Source organism: Tenrec ecaudatus, chromosome 3 (genome assembly GCF_050624435.1).
Source record: "Tenrec ecaudatus isolate mTenEca1 chromosome 3, mTenEca1.hap1, whole genome shotgun sequence".
Classification (NCBI taxonomy): Eukaryota; Metazoa; Chordata; class Mammalia; order Afrosoricida; family Tenrecidae; genus Tenrec; species Tenrec ecaudatus.
In genome coordinates this window covers 134,638,482-134,657,398 of record NC_134532.1, presented here as the reverse complement: position 1 = coordinate 134,657,398, position 18,917 = coordinate 134,638,482, and the positions used below count along the sequence as shown (strand labels likewise).

Below are 18,917 nucleotides of genomic sequence, written 5' to 3'. Positions count from 1 at the left end.
CCTTTCAAGCAGTAACCACCAGCTCCCTGTGGCCATTTGAATTTAAGTTTATAAAAATAAAAAACAATAAAATAATGTAAGGACTCAATCACAAACTCCAAAAGAAACCAAGTTCACTGCCACCAAGTCCATTCTGACGCAGAACAGCCCGTAAGTCACAATAGCACTGCCCTGTGGGCTTCTTCTGAGGAATGGCAGATGGTTTTGAACTGCTGACCTTGTGTTTAGTCTCCTTTCTTCAAGCACACGTGTCACTTTCTGAGTGCTAAGTATCCACGCGTGACTAGTGGCTACAGCACAGGGCAGTGCAAGTGGAAAACATTGCCGTCATCTACAAAGTTCTCTTGAGAGCAGCATCGCTCTAGAGAGTGCCCACCCTTGGTACTCACCCAGAGGTTGAAACTCCTGGGCTTAAGGGGAGAGAACATTAAAAAAAAAAAAAATTAAAACAAGTAATTGAAGTAATTTCTCCCTTCTCTTTTATAGCTCTTCAAATTTATTAACTTTAACAGGACCATGAACCAGCTTTCCACCACCATGTCTCGGTGTGCCAAAGACCTCTTTGGTTTGGCTATCATGTTCTTCATCATTTTCCTGGCTTACGCTCAGCTGGCCTATCTTGTCTTTGGAACTCAGGTTGACGACTTCAGTACGTTTCAAGCATGTATGTAAGTATATCTACAAGTTCGAAGAGAAGTTATCAGAGCCGTCAGTGCCTTCTGGAGGAGAAGGAACACCAAATGCTTACAAATATTTAGTTAAAATAAAGTGACTTACCTTTCCCAGAAATGTTGGCTGCCAATGCATCCTATAAGCCGATTTATTCTGGAATGCGATGCTTCAGCTAGCAGCCCGCAGGTTAGTGCAGTAGAACCACCTTGAGAAGCCATCACTGTTCACAGACCAATGTCTGTTTTGCACCACACGCACGTATTGTCTTTTAAAAGGCCACTGGGCTATATTTTTATTCCTGTTGAATAATGGTAGATAGATGTGGAGCTTCATCTTAAGTTCTAATGGTGTGTGTATGGGGGGGAGGGTGATACTTCTCACAATCTAGGGGCAAACTCAGGAATTACCCATCTTCTTTTGCCAAACTTCTTTGGCCAAATATGATACAAAAGGCAAAAAAAAAAAGTAAATAAATAATGAGAACAGATTGACCCCCAATTCTATCTTACAAATCTGGCTAGACCAGAACATGTGTACTGGTACAGATAGGAGCTCGCTACACAGGGCATCCAGAAGAGAGAAACCCCGCGGGACCAACAAGGGGAGCAGCAATACTAGGAGGGTAAGAGTAAGGCAGAGTAAGGGGGAATCAATCACAATGATCTACGTATGCCCCACCACCCCTTCCAGGGAGACGGACAGCAGAAAAGTGGGTGAAAGGAGACAGCTGTTGGTGTAAGACATGAAAATAATAATATATAAATTATCAAAGGGATATAGGAGAGGACAGGGAGTAGGGGGAAGGGGGAAGTGAGGAGCTGATGCCGGGGGCTCAAGTAGAAAGAAAATGCTTTGAAAAAGATGATGGCAACATATGTACAGATGTGTTTGACACAATGGATGGATGTATGGATTGTGATAAGAGCTGTAAGAGCCCCCAATTAAATTAAATTTTTTAAAAAGAAGAGAAAGGAGGTGGGAATCAAGGGAGTTAGCCAGGCTTTGGACATTAGAGTAGAGGATTCCTCCTTACTGCTGCTGCTGTTTGATTCAAGTGAGGAATGAACTGAATTTGGCTGAGGAAGACCCCGCACCAGCAGCGTGTACTCACACCCCATTCCGAGTACACGTGAGTGGCTTGGATCTCTTTGTTAACATGCCATTTAGCTATCCTTCAAACACCTTTTAAAAAAGGGAAGGTGGGCTTTTTAATTCAGACCCAGGATGACCATGGTAGATGGATAGATCACCAATGCTTTATCCAGGTCATATACAGCAGGCTTAAAAAATTCCAGGAAAAATATGAAGAAAAGGTCATGGAATTTCGCCACCCCCCCCCCATTCTTATCAGTTCTTATCAGACAATAGCTATATAATTTAACCATGTTTACTTTTTTGCCAACTGGAAATAACATTGACCATGAAGTAATGGCACCTAAACAATGACCATCTTCAATGTGAATGATGATAAAATGTGATTTAGCACGAAAGAATCTTCTCTACGTCAGCAGCTTTCAATGCAGGTGACTAGCAGGGCCTTCCCAAAGGGGGACTGCAGCGTGTCAGCTAGCTACATTGCAAAAACGACCCCCACGTGTGGAATCGTCTTTAGGAAATGTTATCTCCACTGCGAGACAGTCTTTGCTTTTGCCATTTTGGTGTTCTGTTTTGTTTTTATAGCTTCACTCAATTCCGTATCATTTTGGGCGACATCAATTTTGCAGAGATTGAGGAGGCTAATCGAGTTTTGGGACCAATTTATTTCACTACGTTTGTGTTCTTTATGTTCTTCATTCTCTTGGTATGTACATTTTCATTTACCATGAACGATTGAAACTTTTTGCTCAGGCGTTGCCGGCTGCTTCTCTTTGCTCTCGCACCTGCGCCTTTGCCTGCCCTGTCATCTCACCGGGAGATGCGGGCAGGAGAAGGAAACGTGGGTTCTAGGAAACGGACTAGACTCCTCATGTTTGCCAGTTTCTAAGTCTTAACCACGGATCTTTTCCCTGGTCTTTCCTTTAGCCCTCGGTATGCCAAAAACGTTAGGTAAAATGCCACTTTAGTTAACCAACATATTGCTGGGTTGAAAAAGTAGAACACACTTACACGTTGGTTTCTTTGAAATTTCTGATTGTGAATTAGGTGGGGTCACACACCAGATGGTCATTTTTGTACTCAGCAACTGAACTTAGTGACCCTCCCCCAGCCGTTTACTCGGTCTCCAAGCCCCCTGCCTCGCTTTCGATTCTCTTCTTCTTCCAGGAGATTATGTCCCTCTCCACCCACATTCGCACCTGTCGGCCCGTTAGCCTATCGCTTCCCCTTCTTTCAAAGCCTGTTTCTTTTCCTATGAAAATCTTTTCCTGTTTTTTTTCCTCTTGTACCAGTGGTCTCTTACAATATTTACCCTTTTGTGATTGACTAACCACTCAGCATAATGACCTTCAAATCCATCCGTGTCGTGAGGGTGTCCGTTTCAACATCATTCTAGGATCCCGTTGTGTGTCGCTTACATGCTTTGCATGCACAAATGTCTGCACGTTCGGAGTCCGTGTCGAGCATGACTTGGCTGGCCTCTCGGTGTCTTCTTCTTTGTAAACGGCAGGAATGGACAGAGCAAGCTGGATCCAAGAACTCAAGACTGTTATGTGACTGAATGATTTGCTTGTCAGAATGAAGATACTCCATTTGAAATTACTTACGTGTCACACATCTAGAGACAGATGATGTCACACAGCTTACAGAGGATATTTAAATATTAAATTTAAACCTCAGTCTGAATCGAACACTGAATGGAAATTGCTTTCAAAATTCATTTCAAAATAGCTGGGTTTAAAAAAAAAGTTCAGGCAACAATTGCGGGAAGCAGCCAAGAGAGCTCAGCACACAGTAGATGCTCAAGAAAGTGGCACCACTTGTCACCATCCCATGCCAACAGAGCTTCCTTACTTCAAAAACCCAAACCTCAAACCCAGTGCCCAGTGCCTATGATTCTGACCCGTAGCGGCCCTATATAGAATTTCTGCAGCTGTAAATCCTTCCTGGCTCATCTAGCATGACCCCCCTGGGCTCCCCTCTTTGCCCCACAGAAGGGAAGAAATTATTTTTGACTTGTATTTCTTTTATTTCTGTCAAGTTGGTACACATGAACTTCCCCCCCCCCCTCAGAGGTAATTAAGATTTTAAAAGGCATTTTCTTCTTTGTTTTCATAATCATGCATTCATTTTTTACCCTGAGAAAATATAAAATTCGCTTAACTTAGGCAATTGGCATTTTTAGAAATCCAAACAGGAACATTTAAGACTTCCCTTACACAAAGTACCATCTTAAGAAAATAAAATTGCTTTCATTTTCAGTCAGTTTTATAAAGGTCTTTTATGTATGATTGAATAATTGCATTTTAGTAATTAAGTGTGAACCAAAATAACAAACAAACTCACAGCCATGAAGTTAATGCTAATCTATAGAACTGCCCCTGTGAGTTTCTGAGACTAACGCTGTACTGAAGTGGAAAGCATCATCTTTCTCCCAAGGAGCCTCTGGAGGTTTTGAACTGCTGATCTTATGGTTAGCAGCCCAGTTTGTAATCACTATGCCGCCAGGGGTCCTTTAGTAATTCAGTGTAAGTGCATGGTGTGTGGCACATTAAATCTATAACTACCAGGACCAAAAGAATCGGGGGGTATGCTCTAATTATCTGGTGTGCCTGTATTGGCTAGCTTTCAGCTTACGCCTCCTAAGTTTCTGCTTCCTGCCATATAACGAAAAAAGAGGGGTGGGAAATAGAGGGGGGAAAGTAAGCAGGTGTGAACTTAGAAGTACTTTAGATTCTGGAGCCATGGCATCCCAGCGGAGTGAGAGAGGGAAACCAGAGACGGGAGGAGCTCTTTAAATGGCCCTTTGGTTTCTGTCCGACCACCCACATTTTGTAGTTTGTCAGCCTACCAAATAAGGAGCATCATGCGACAATTTAAAAAAACTCTCAAATAGACCCTTTTCAGTGTTGGCATTTAGTAGCTAACACTTTCTAGATGGTTCAGTGATTGGATCAGGCTGATCACCAGAACACACAAACACACACATAAAACTCGGTGTTTGTTTGAAATAGAAGTAATTTTTATACGAACACACACGAAAAGGAATTATCCTTCTTCTACCTTTAAAAAACAAAGGCTAATATTGATATAAACCTTTCTTCTTTTTTAAAATATATACTTGTTGAAATAGACACACCAAAACATACATCAACTCAGCATTTCTATGGGTACTATTTCTGGCAGTCTTCAATGTAACCATTTTCACTCCTTTGGCAAATTATTCCATCCCTGTTACATCGGCTCACATCGCTCTAAATGCATTATCTCTCCTTTCAAACTGCTCTTGTCAGTAGACAGTTTTTTTTAAAGAGCACAGTGCTCAAGGCAGGCATTCTTCACTAAATAAACTAAACTCTTGGCAGAGAGGGCCCTGGAAGGACAATGGCATGGCAGGCTATGCACCGAGCTGCTAACCAATGTCATCCGTAGGAACCCTCCAGGCGCCCCTTGGGAGAAGGGTGAGGTTGTGTACTCCCACAAAGATTGACAGTCTCAGAAACCCACAGGTATGGTCTACTCTTCCCTGGAGCGTCACTGTGAGTCAGAATCAACTCAATGGCAGTGTGTTTGAGTTGCCTGCTGAGATATGACTTTCTTATAAGGAAAGGAGAGGCTGAGTGAAGGGTTCCACCAGAAGCCTTGCTTAAACAAGAAGCCTGTAAGTCCTGATATGGTCCAGCTGAGCAAACATCCTGCCACCCAGGGGGAAAGTCCCTAGTATAGTTCCCCCCTGGCCCTGCTCTCCCTAGCTGGCAATTAGGTGAACCTGGAGAGAAGGAGGTGGGTAAAAGTCAATCTCCATACTTCTAAGAGCCTTTCTCTGACACTTCGTTTTTCTCAATCTCAGAGGATCCATACTTTTCCATCCATTTCAATGGAGGTGTTAGTTAACTGCCATCTGGAAAGGAGAACTGAACACTGATTGCCTGAGTTGGGAGGTAGAAGGTGGGAGATGTCATTCCAACTGCTCTTGGAATTGAAGATTAGATCAGGGACTTTATTGTATATTTTATTCTCATTTCTGCTACAGAATCTTACACAGCATTCTTCTTTCATAAAAATTTAGGGTCAAGCCCATTAAAATAATAGAGCCTGGATTTGTTCTTTCATCCAATTGTCCAATAACGTTTTAGTGAGCTGCTCTTATTCCAAGTAATGTGCTAGGTACTGGGGATACAGTGGTAAGGAAAAGAGGGTTTAACCCTGCTCCGTTTTAAGATTCCTTAGACATGAGGTGGGAACAAAAGTGCTCAGATACCCATCACTGTCAAGTCAATTCTGACTCATAGTGACCCTGTAGGACAGACTAGAATTACCCCACAGGGTTTACAAAGCTTAAATCTTTACAGAAGCAAACTACCATAATCTTTGTCCCAAGGAGTAGCTGGTAGGTTCAGACCTCTGGGTTAGGAGCCATGTACATTAACCACTGTGTTACCAGAGCTCTTCTAATACTGAGACACCTAACTATGTAGTTACATGCTAAAAAGGAAAAGCAGAGGAAAGGTATATTAAAAAAGGGATCTGATCACTTATATGTGGTCTTTCCAGGAAGCCTTTCAAAATACAAACCATGTTAGAAACAGTAACCATTTCTGAGGAGAAAAGGAAAAGTCAAGAAAAGAACCTAATCATTAGTGAGTAATCATGTACTATATAGTTCTTCCCATGCATCAGGCCCTGTCTCAAGCATGTTATAGAGATTGGTACATTAATTTTCACTGTTAGAATGATTTTATTATTTTCCTGCTAGGTAAGTACAAAGATGGCATTTAAATTGAAGCTTGAAAAGGTTGACAACATCGGGGTGGCAGTGCCCAGGCTGAAACATATATTTATTTAATTCTTAAGTCTCTCTTTCCCACTAAACTTCTCTTGCTTCTTTGTCTAGAAGACGTGATTGTTCCTTATGTATTGTTTTTTGGTGTATTCATTCAAGCATGTTGAATAACTTTACAATGGTCTTCAATTTGTTGACATGCTTTGTAAATCTTAAAAAATATTTGTTATTTAGTAATATTTAGGCACAGAATTCCACTTGTTCATTTTACCTATTGAAATCTGAAGTACTCTCCACCCATGCCATGCCGGGCACAGGGCAGCTGACACTTTGTGGTGCCCCCACCCGTGTCCCTGACGAGCCCAGGAGCTGCCGTGGTGGGTGCCCAACAGCTGATAAAAAAAAAAAAGAAAGAAATCTGAAGTACTTTTTAGAGTTCTATATCTCTAGGAAATTATGTAACTGTAAAAACTATAGAAAAAGGGATAAACAAAAAGAATAAATGGGTTCCACCATGTATAGGTACGTTCATAGTCCTCTGCATTCCAGTCTTGTCTCTCTCTGGAAAATGCATCTCAGTAGATGCTTAACAATAAGTCGTAATATACATTGATGTGATTTAATGGAAAAAAATCATTTTCTTAAGTATGATAGCAAGTTTTTGAAAAGTGAGTTAAAAAAAACCACATTTCTTTGGCTTGGTGTTTGCAAAATGGACTGCGAGCCCTTTCTCTGATGGGTGTTTCCCTTTGACTTGCAAACAGAACATGTTTCTGGCCATCATCAATGACACTTACTCTGAAGTCAAGTCCGATTTGGCCCAGCAGAAGGCTGAAATGGAACTCTCAGATCTCATCAGAAAGGTAGGAGTGACCTTGCTCCGCATGTTTTATTTCCTACACACTCTGCACCTTGCCAACGCCAGGTTTCTAAAACAGCATCCATCCACTGAAATTGTTCAAAACAGAGAGTAGATTTCTCTGTCAGGAAAAAATTGAATCTTATCTTTCTTTGGCGTCTTGATGGGGATCCATGCATGCTACGTAGGACTTACATTCTGGGAAACGTGTCTGCCCTGGAAATCAAATGCCCAGTCATCTCTTGCCTCTTGTCAAGGGAGACTGCTGTGTGCACAGCTCCTGCATTTGCTTGACTCCTCCTCTCCGTGGCGGTTCTCACTTCGAGGTCAGACACTGGAAGAGAGGATCCAAGGAAGACCCTCTGACTTCTTCTACTTCAAATCCCATTAACAAGAGAAGAAAGAGTTTGAGGGGGCCAGGCTTAGTCCTTTACCCTTTGTCCTTGCCCTTCCCAAAGGAAAACCAGACCAAGCTCACTGCCACCCAGTTCATTCTGACTCGTTGGTTTAAAATAGTTCAAGGAAAAGGGCGTAGCCTACAGGTCTGAGAACTGCTGCTTTGACACGGGCTCAGGAAGGAGAACGTTGTTCAGTGGAAGGGCAGGACAGGAAACTGGGGCCGCTTTGTTCTCACAGTGACTTCTTTATTTGGCTTGAAGTAGAAACCCCCATAGCAACGCGCACTTTTAAGTACACAGCTTGTTCCAGAGCCTCATTTTGCTCGGATATAGTGGCTTTAGAGGTACAGTGGATTTTCCTTTTGGCTCAAGTCGCAGGCCTGTGCTGTCTGTGACTAAGGCTATCCTGTAGCTTGTGAAGATAAATTCCCTTAGGGGGACGCTTTAAGATTCGTGTGCCCCTGAATTCAGTTACACGTTAGGAAGTTTTTCATGTGTGTACGGCCAGCCTTCCCTTTGCTCCGTTGTGATATGGGGACACTTATTTTGTATAACACCAGGCCCCCAGTCACACAGTGTTGAGTTTCACGTATTACAGTATGCAAACGTGAGACGTCACGTGCAAACTTAACTGCTAGCCCTTCAGTCCACACTTCACCCTGGACACAGCAGATGCATGCTGTGATCGGCGATCCATCACATCACTTCCTTCAAAGTCTGGCGGTGATTGGTCATCGCAGATGTGTGATTCCGTTGATGCACAAGCAGCAAAGCGTGCAGTTGTGTTGCCTCTTTACCTCCTAAAGGGAAACCTACCCTGACGGTTTACAGACACGTGCAAGTGCAAGAGAGGACAAGCGGTAACCTATCAAGGTGATTCTGTCGTAGAACTGAAATCTTTAAGGAAGCAGACTGTCCTTACCTGCCTCCTCTAGAAAGAGGGCTGGTGGGCTCAGATCCACAGTGCCGCCAGGCCCGTTAAAGCGTTAGCATTGGAAGCGCAGTCTACGTTGCATGTAAATGAAACAAGATACGACATAGATGATGTAGAGGCCTGTGGGGGTGTTGAGACCCTGCTGTCTGGATGTGTGGGCCTCGGCCCTCGGTGAAGGTACACTTAGAAACCTAAATGAGGAATGTGGCTGTGATGGAAAGAAGTGAGGCGAAACACTTCCCATGTAAGGAACTTTCCAAGGTGCTTCACCTCATTGGAAACAACAAAACATGACAGGTTGGATGTTTATCCAAACGGACGGGAGTGTGTCGGGTAGCCAAAGCATGGAAAGATGCCCCCTCCCTGTCGCTAACACGATGACAAGAAGGTAAGGGTTTTCCAAACTACATGTGATGAGTGTTTTACCGAAGAAGTACAACACGAGTGCTCAGTGTTTCTAATATTCATTTCCATGTCCTAAATAAGTATCAGCTTTGCCATTTTCATGTCTTTACAACGTTATAATTGACAGGAAAGGAGTTGTTGATGTCTGAGTTTTCAATCGTTTTATTGGCATGTAGCTCACAGACCATAACATTTAGTCGTTCGAGCGCATGCAGAAGAGTTGTGTGGCCAACCCCACCGTCAATGTCTTCTCGTGGCTGTCGCTAGAGCCCTTGTCCACCCAAGCTCCCCTGCTGTCCCCCGGTAATTATGAATCCAGCCACTGCCCCTCTGGATTGCCCTATCGTGCTTTTCTGATACCGAAAATGATACAAAGCCCAAGCAAACCCACCCCAGCAACAAGGGCAAAACAAAACAGAGAAAAACTCACTCAAAAAGAAAGCAGAAATATTGAAAACCGGAACAACTTTAAAATGAGTTAAAAGGGAAATCAAATGATAAAGCATGACATTTTACTTTTTGGTCAGAAATTGTTCACAGTCACAAAACATCATTTTTCCATGGCTGGGTAAGATCAGTTTGTAAAGTTTCAGCGTGGGGGTCATTTTAAGCATTCTCACAACACCAGACAAAGTAAAACCTGGTTGAAGCTCACAGATATCCTTAACTTGATTTCCCTGAGATCCCGCCCTCGCCCTCCCACTTAGCGTGTTAGGACGTTATCACTTGTGAGATCCTATTTCATCTATAACTCGGGTTTTGCTGCATGACAATTCTTCTGGCACCTATACTGAGCAATAGGCATTTCATTCTTCATTTCTTGAAACACCACAAGAGTTTCATGGAAATCTCCAACTGCGTGTGGTCATCCATGTAGCCGTCCAACATGTCCTTGTCCAGTGACCAAGCGCTCTTCTGGTCGCTGGGTTGACAGCCGTTACCCTGTAGGTTGATGAAGCAAATGCAGAATGAGCACATAACACACCAAGTCTTTTCTCTCGGTAGGGCTGCCACAAAGCCTTGGTCAAACTGAAATTGAAGAAAAATACCGTAGATGACATATCAGAAAGTCTGCGGCAAGCGGGAGGCAAGTTAAACTTCGACGAACTTCGGCAAGATCTCAAAGGGTGAGAATCCCATTTCCTGAGGCCTTGGCCATTTCCTGAGGTTTCTGAAGATAAGTTCTGGTGGCAAGGGTATCATTGATGCACGTAGTCATAGAAAGGACTTTTTCCCAGAGGTGGGTGTCTTTCTGGCGCCTGTTCGAAGAGGAAGCCTGGCCTTTGTCTCTGTTCCCCCTGTGCTTTGAGGTCTGTGTTTGAGTTGGACCCGGGACAAGAATGTGTTCATCTGTTATCCTCTCAATAATTGCAGGAAGGGCCACACTGATGCAGAGATTGAGGCAATATTCACAAAGTATGACCAAGATGGAGACCAAGAACTGACCGAACATGAACATCAGCAGATGAGAGACGACTTGGAAAAAAAGAGGGTAGGTCCACATTAGGACAGCATGATTCAGTTCAGTACCTCCAATGTATCCAATACCAGACCAAGGGGTGGGCTATTGAGAGTCAGCCCGCCCCCACTTCCTTTCCCTCCCTTTAGCACTCACACTCCCGAGTCCCTACCCCTTCGTAAGAGCCCATCAGAGTATAACGGAGCAGAGAAGCATATAGATCATATAAAGGTATTATCATAAAGGCTATAAAAGCATAATAGTGCTAGAGTTTGACAGTAAAATAAACCAACTAGGTTGTTTAGTAATTTTTAATGGTGTATGGATCAGTACCTTGTTTATTCCCAACCTTTTACATTATGTTGATTTCCATATTACATTATGTAATATACCATATGTAAAAGGACTGTAAATTAGCCTATAGGAAAGGAATGATGCAAAATGAGAAAATATAAAACGAGGCTACAGATGAATCTAAGACATATGCTTATTAAGATTAGGATGCAAATTAGGCCTTAAGCTTCCTAGTCAACTTGAAAAGAAAAACTTAATTAGTTATATAGTTCATAATGTACTGGTTATTAAAAAAAGATTTCTCAGAAGATATAAAGTTGTAGTAATTCTAATCAGCAGCCATTCTTTAAGGAATTAACATTTAGAGTTGAATACTCTATTGCGTAATCATAAAAATAATGAAAAGCTTTAGCATTAACTTTAAAGTCAGTGATGAAAGCAAGTTGCATGGTAAACTGAGGTGCAGAGAATGTTCCTTACTGGGAAGGAAAATGGGGAGACCACTGTCCCCGGAGTAGATCAGCTCCAGAACACTGGTTTCTCTGTACGCTGCTGCACAGAACAGTCCTGGCCGCTGATGGAGTGTTTACCAATCAGAGTGAAATGTGGACCAGAAGACAATGAGTAAAATATTAAGTCAAACGTCTCATTCGGAGATAACATGCTTCCTGGGTCAGATCTATTAAAAATATTCTATAAGTGCATAATCATGTCTTTCTGTTGACTTTTCTCTCTATGTGTTAATATTTTCTTATACAATTAGTAACTTCTTGCTTGTCCAAATGTGCTTCACAAATGTCAGCCTATTATTCATTTTAAAGGGGTGGGGCTCAGACTCGGGTGGCAATCACAATGAAAGCCTAATAGATGGCAAGCACCGTTTCCTATGTCCCTGGCTTCTTGGTGTTCTTCAGGAGGACCTGGACTTGGATCACAACTCCCTGCAGCGCCCTATGAGCAGCCGGAGCTTCCCACGAAGTCTGGATGACTCTGAGGAGGAGGATGACGAGGACAGTGGGCACAGTTCCAGAAGGAGAGGAAGCATCTCCAGTGGGGTTTCATACGAGGAGTTTCAAGTGTAAGTGTCACGAGAGAACGTGGGGTGACGGGGGTTCAAATAAGACCAAGGAATTTGCTCTAGTTCTCCCAGTTCACCCCTTCCCATTACTAACCTCTGATTCGAATTCACAACTTGCCCCCACGGTTTGCACAACTAGTATGTTCATCATAGGAAAATTAACCAACAAATAAAATATTAAAATCTTCCATCTTACTCACACATCTCTGGCTCGTTGATTTTCAGCAAGGTTATCAAGACCTTTTAATGGAAGAGGAATATCTTTTCAACAAATGGTGCTTTCCATTGGCAATAGAGAGAAATTCGACTCTTCCCTCACACCACTCACATGAACTATCTAGAATAGGCAGATTCACAGAGGAAGTAGAGGAGAGACCGCCAGTATCTGGGGAAACGACTGAAGAGTTACTGTTGTATCCACACAGAGGTGCTCTCTGCGATGAAAAGTTTGATGTCTGCAAAACTCTGTGACTGTGATAAATTCCATTGAATTTGAAAAATGGTTAAAATCAGAAAATATCATGGTTTGCCACAATACAAAACACAGAGGGGGAAAAAGTCTCCCATAGCCCCACCAAGAATATCTATTATTAACATTTTAGTATTGCTTCCGTTTATCTGTTTATAAGGATACAAAGAGATTGGAAATAAAAGGGTGGAAAGAGATATATTGTGCGAGTAGCAATAAGAGAAAAAGCTGCCATCACTGTAGTCATAAGAGATTAAAAAAACTTTAAAATAAAACTGTTATTAGAGATAAAAGGGATATTTTATGACTATAAGTGGACTAATCACCTGGAAAGATGTAACAATTATAAACACGTATCTGCAGCAGCATATTTATGGGGTAGCAAACAGTCTCTACTGGACAGTGTTCTCTGAGCATACTCCGTTATTACTGAGTGAACTGTTGTGTAGATATTGCCTAAGCCTTTTCGGTTTATTTTGTTGTTCAAGTCCTCCGTTTCCATGTCGATTTCCTGCCTGCTGATCTCTAGTTTGAAAACTGGAGTTTCAAAAGTGGTTAGCTGCCAGTTATTATAATCGGTCAGTTGTCTAGATCGCCCTTCACTTCTCTCAGGTTTTGCATCGTGTATTTTAGAACTCTGCTACTAGGCAGACACTGTTTATAATTGTTACATCTTTCTAAGTGATTAACCCATTATTTTTAATAAAAACAACCCTTTAATTGCTAGTTCTTATTTTAAGGTCTTTTCTTATCTGTTATGACTACAGTGGTGGCAGCTTTTTCTTTGCTTGCTATTTACACGATCTCTCTCTCTCCATCCTTTTATTTTCAATCTCTTTGTATCCTCATATCTAAGTGATGTCTCCCTTAGCATATAGTTGGTGCCTTTGTAGGACTCATTTTTGAGGTCAGACTTTGAGGTTGGTTCTGACCCAAGAACCTCTTCTTGGCTGTCTCTGTTCCTGGTTCTCTCTGGTAAGCCATCTCTCTGAGCTATTGTTTTAACTATTGATCTTAGCAAGTACCCACCTCTTAACCAGTTACCCCTACAGTCTTTATTATTTCAAAGAGCTTGAACCTGCTCACACTTGGTTCCAAATGGATTCATTCATTTGGAGCTTGGTTTCTTTGGCCTGCCTCTCCTCAACAAGACCTCTGGCACTGCTGGGGGAACATGGGTAAGGAGACCAGGGACAGTAGCTAGGTCCCCCTTTATCCATGAGCAAAGCACATGTCTGAGTGGCAACCTATGGCCTTCTCAACTTGCCCCCCATGGTGTGGAAACTTCATTTTATAAATGGGGGCTAAGTAGAGGGAGAGTGCCCATTACTTCTCAGCCACTCTTGCCCGAGTTAGAGCCTGTGCAACCTGGAACCCGGAGGAAGAAGATAAAAAGTGCAGACTGCCCACTTCCCTCCCTGGGGATACTGATAGCATCGTTCTCACTGGGAGTGGGGCACGAGCATTCCTCCCCGCACCTGTCCAGAAGGTAGGGCTTGTCATACAGAGCTGGAGCTAGAACAGCAAATTGCGGCTCAAATGCTATTCCAGAAATGTCAGTTTTCTAAATAAATGCCTATTTGTTGTAGCAATTATATAAGTAGCAAAACACTTGGCGTTTCTGCAGTTGTCCAGTGTTCAGCTCAGTGATATTGATTGCGTTCATCACGATGTTCAGCCATCATCATTCCCAAGTTACCACTCTTAGCAGGGCTGTGTCTCCTGGGCATTCTGTCGTCTTTTCCTCCACTCCCCCCCCCCCTTCCGGCCCTCAGCCCTGATCACCATGAGTAAGCTGGTCTCTATGCGCTTGCCTCTTCTAGATCTTTCCTAAGAGTGGGAACATACAGCCTGTATCCAAAGTGATACCTCTTCCTTGGCTGTAGGCCCCAAAAGTTTTTCCAGAGATTTTATTTCTCCAAATAAAAGGAGGGAATTGTTTATAAAATATTTTATTTGATAATATTTCCCAGTTATGATTGGTTCACGGGAAAAGATTTCACAAATCCCTTATGCCTCCATTTCAGAAATTGTCTCCAGTTTATGTGCTTTTGAAGTCTTTATTTGATATAGCATTTTATTTATTCAAAATAATGGGATCATTACAAAAATAATAATGGGATCATAACTATTCTTTTCTAATAGTATTATTTACTTCATATATTGCCACCATTATTCTGTTTCATTAAATGTTGTGTCTCCTCGCTGTATAGATAAACAAGCACTAATTTACTTAAATTGTCTCCTGTTGATCGCTTAGCGTAGCCCCTTTTAGGGATCCCTCACTGATAAACAGCACTCTCAGTATTCATCCTCACAGCCCCAAATTACACATAGGCGGAATTCTTTCCTTTTGAATGTTTTGAAATGGTATGTTGGAGTAAAGAGGCACCACTACCACCAAATTGATTCCACCTCATCAAGACCCTCTGCTGGGTTCCCAAGACTGTCAACCTCGATGGCAGGAGACAGTCTCATCCTCTTCCTACTTCTATGGGTGGCCCAGGAAGTGGAACTCCCTATTTTGTGGCCAACAGCCCAACTCCTTAACCCAGAGCACCGCCAGGGTTCATATTTAAGGCTTGCAGAAAAGTCTCACCGCTTCACATTGCCAGCAGCTGTGTTTGATAGGATATCTTCAGGTTTAGAACTGCTTGTCAAGATGCGTAAGATTAGCACGGTATTTTAGAGGGTGGCAGTAACATTTCCAAAAGCTAGCAGGTGTGAAAAGATGATGTCGTTGCGGCTTGGGCCCTGTCAACTGTGGTTCTCTGCAGCTTGGTGAGACGAGTGGACCGGATGGAGCACTCCATCGGCAGCATCGTGTCCAAGATCGACGCTGTGCTCGTGAAGTTGGAGATCATGGAGCGAGCCAAGCTTAAGAGGCGGGAGGTGTTGGGGAGGCTACTGGATGGGGTGGCTGAGGTAAGTGGTCCTGGCTGGCAACTGCTCACCAGTGAGCAAGGCATTTATTACGAACAATTTGTGGTTAATGAAACGGTTTTCCATTTTTATTGAAGAAGAGTAAAAGTGTTACAGATCTTTACAGAAAATAGCTCAGCGCTTGTTGTTTTTATTCCCTGCTTTTATTTTAGTGTTGGTTGAAAGAACAGCCATTTCTGATTCTATAAAATATCAGTGACCTCATATTTTAGAACCTCTCATCAAAGAGATGTGTCTTTCTCCAGAATTAGAGATCCTTGCAGCTCAAAGGATCTCCATAGAAGTGTTTCTCTCCTAAGTCTCCTCATGCACCATGATGGCCCTGCCTCCGCTGGAAGGTCGAATTAGGCATTGCTATTGCATGTTATACAACCCGACCAAACTCACTGCTATTGTGCCAAGTCCGACTCACAGTGACGCTATAAGACAGTGAGTTTCTGAAACTGTAACTCTTTAGAGAAGTAGAAAGCCCAGCTTATTTCCCTTGGAGCAGCTGGTGGCTTTGAACTTCTGACCCTGCAGAGAGCAACCCAATGTGTAGCCACTATACGCTCACAGTTCCTTTCCTTGCTGTATAGTTTATATTATTATATCGACAGCTCTAATAAGGCTGTCAATCTCCAGCCTTGCCTTCTTACACATCCTTAGGCCACAAGTTGCCCGCCGCATGTTTGAACGCAAGGCTGTGCTCCGCGTCATTCCTTACACTTTGGATTTTCTCTCCTTTGTTAGGATGAAAGGCTGGGCCGTGACAGTGAAATCCACAGGGAACAGATGGAGCGGCTAGTGCGGGAAGAGTTGGAACGCTGGGAATCAGATGATGCAGCTTCCCAAATAAGCCATGGCTTGGGCACGCCAGTCGGACTAAATGGCCAGCCTCACCCCAGGAGCTCCCGCCCCCCTTCCTCCCAGTCCACAGAAGGCGTGGAAGGTGGAGGTGGAAGTGGGAGTTCCAATGTCCACCTGTAGAGACTAGGTTAGTATGGGTGCTCCTATTAGGTAACAAGGTGGCAGTTCTGAATTGCCTTACCAAGTACACTATTTATATGCCTGGACCACCGTAGGATGCTGGTCTTTGTGACCCACTGTTTATTCTTCTGCACTTTAATTTATTTTACATAAACATTGCCCATGGATCAAAGAAGATTTTTTTTCTTTTTCTCATATAAGAAATCTAGGTGTAAATATTGAGTACAAAGGGGTGGGGGTGGGGGGGTCTTTGTCATATATATGGAGTGGTGTGTCCAATTGCTACCATGACTGGGTCTTCTCAGCTGACAATGAAGCACCCTTTGAAAGCGAGGAGAGAACTGGCAAAGGGCTTCTGAGTTTCATTTCCAATCACAAAAATCAATATTGTCATTTCTTTTTTTCTGCCCAGCGTGTGAAGGGAAAATTCTTTTTCCACTCAGGCTGAGCTCATGGGCTCAATACATATCCTCCTTATAAGAAAGGAGCCTTTTCTTTCTTTCAACTACCTTGCTGGGTCAACTTTTCTAAAAGATGAGCTAGAAAAGAACTCCAAACCGAGCAATGGGTATGTAATCGTATGCTGGCATTGGAATGGATGAGTTCAAATTCAATGCTGAGCAGTACGCTTTGTGTTATTTTGATCTAATATCTGGGGACTGACCATTAACTCTTAATTTTTACCCTATTTTGGCTCTCATGTGGAACAAGCTGAAAGAGATCATCACAGAGCAATGAGGGGTTTAACAGGTCCTCTCTAACAGAAGAAAATCAGACGTACCCCTACGTTTCTCATGACGTTTGGCTTTTTTGAGTAATTCAGAAAATTTAGTGTTTTGTTGGAATTTAAATTTTTTGGAATTTTTTTTAATGAACTTTAGTTTGGTTTCAAAGCTGATCCATATGTTCTTTTTCCCATGTGGCTCAACTTAGTGTGGCGTTTCAAAGTCATAGCTAACCTGGCAAGACCAACTTGCTAAACGTTTTAGTGTCCATCCAAAGTGTTAACTTATGTTCATATTCAAGAAATTTTAGATGGAGTGTTAAAACTCACATCAATATTTACAAAACCAAAGTCATAGTAATGCACACAGAACTCAGATAGTCTTGATTGTCTATTTCCAAAAGTAGGACTTTTGCTCTAACGGAGGCTCAAGGTAATGGAAAGGTTTGGGTACTGAAAGTTCAGAATTTATCCTCAGTTCTAGTTTGTAGCAATTTGTTATTCGTGGGGAGGTGTCTTGCCAAACTGATGGAAATTAAAAATAGGTATTAACCAATGAAAATCAAAAATCCTATTTTTCAAACGTAAGGTTTCGCAAGAGCTGATGGGACAAAGGCGAGACCGTGCAGCATTGGGGACTAATACACTCACTTGAAGAACCAACAGAAGAGAGGCCTTCATTTTTACTGCTGTGTTCAAAATTCTCAAGTTGTCCGTAGAGTGGGAGCATGTCGGTACAATTTCGGCAAGCAGTGAAACACGTGGGGTTGCTTTGATTTCGGTTTAGCTCACAGTTACTCCCTGTGGCTGCTTCGCCTTCACTCACGTTCTTTTGAATGTGCTACACAAAGTTCTTTATTCATGGGCACCGAAGTGTGCATTCCAGGGATATTGAGTGTACATGTATTTATGTGTGTGTGTCATGTTACATGTGAACAAACTTCAATTTGAAGTGCAGCCATTATGTGGTATCCATGTATGTCGACCATGTGCCATATATCAATTATGGTTACTAGAATGCCTTTTATACTTATTATTATATTATCAACGTACAAACAGAATTTTTCACCCACTTTTTACCCACAAGGTACTTCTTCTTCTTTAGTCACGAAGAAGTCCTTGTTTTCCTCTCCTCCGTGTTAGCATTGAAATTAAGAAGATGTTACATATGCAAGTCCTTCTCGACAACCGAGGATTCCATTCATGTATAATACTGAGCACTTTACTTCTTAATAAAGACTTGATGTAATAGCAGGTGTAAGAGTTTGTCTATTTCCTAAGCGGAAACAGTTTGGTAAATTGCCTAACCTCGTGAAATGAATGATAAAGGCTGACATTTTGAGGGCATCTCCTCGGTGTATGTGTGTGACCCAGAGTTGATGCAGGACTATTTCTGCACCAAAGATGCCCTGCAGGTAACCAGTCAGCTTTAGAGCACGGGGCTGATAGGCAGGATGTCAGAAGCAGCCCTGAGACAAAGGCTCTGATGCAGGTGGCTTACCTGGGAGGTGTAGGCAGCAGGATGCGCGCAGTGAACTAAGACCGGCAAGGGAGGGCCGTCAGGACACACGGGGTGAGCAAGCTTTGTGCGGAGCCCTGGTGGCACCAAGTCCTTCAGCGGCTAACTGTAAGATCGGAGGTTCCGATTTGCCGGCTACTCCATAGAACAGCCATGTGGTAGGCTACTTCCATGTGGATTTACTGCCTTGGAAATGGGGACACGGGCTTTGGTTGATTTGTTGCTCATTTTTATCAAACATTGTGGGATGTGGGATCTTGATTGCTGTGGGGAACCGCTGGAAAATGGTGCAGATGATACACCTAGGACTCCTTTA

General features: G+C 42.7%; 1 protein-coding gene across 2 annotated transcripts in view; it reads left to right on the top strand.

Annotated features, from left to right (window-relative positions):
- The window catches only part of PKD2 (polycystin 2, transient receptor potential cation channel), a 66,779-nt gene extending 48,443 nt beyond the window's left edge, over window positions 1–18,336 (top strand). The window contains exons 8-16 of one of the 2 annotated variants that reach the window (XM_075544032.1): window positions 487–668; window positions 2,353–2,473; window positions 7,315–7,413; window positions 10,152–10,273; window positions 10,521–10,638; window positions 11,814–11,977; window positions 15,224–15,371; window positions 16,122–16,365; window positions 17,672–18,336. In XM_075544032.1, the coding sequence (XP_075400147.1) occupies window positions 487–668; window positions 2,353–2,473; window positions 7,315–7,413; window positions 10,152–10,273; window positions 10,521–10,638; window positions 11,814–11,977; window positions 15,224–15,371; window positions 16,122–16,358 (1,191 nt within the window). In that variant the 3' untranslated portion in view covers window positions 16,359–16,365; window positions 17,672–18,336. Of the gene's footprint in view, window positions 1–486; window positions 669–2,352; window positions 2,474–7,314; window positions 7,414–10,151; window positions 10,274–10,520; window positions 10,639–11,813; window positions 11,978–15,223; window positions 15,372–16,121 lie in introns of both variants that reach the window. The other variant, XM_075544031.1, reaches the window with a different exon arrangement.
- Window positions 18,337–18,917: the final 581 nt, after the last annotated feature.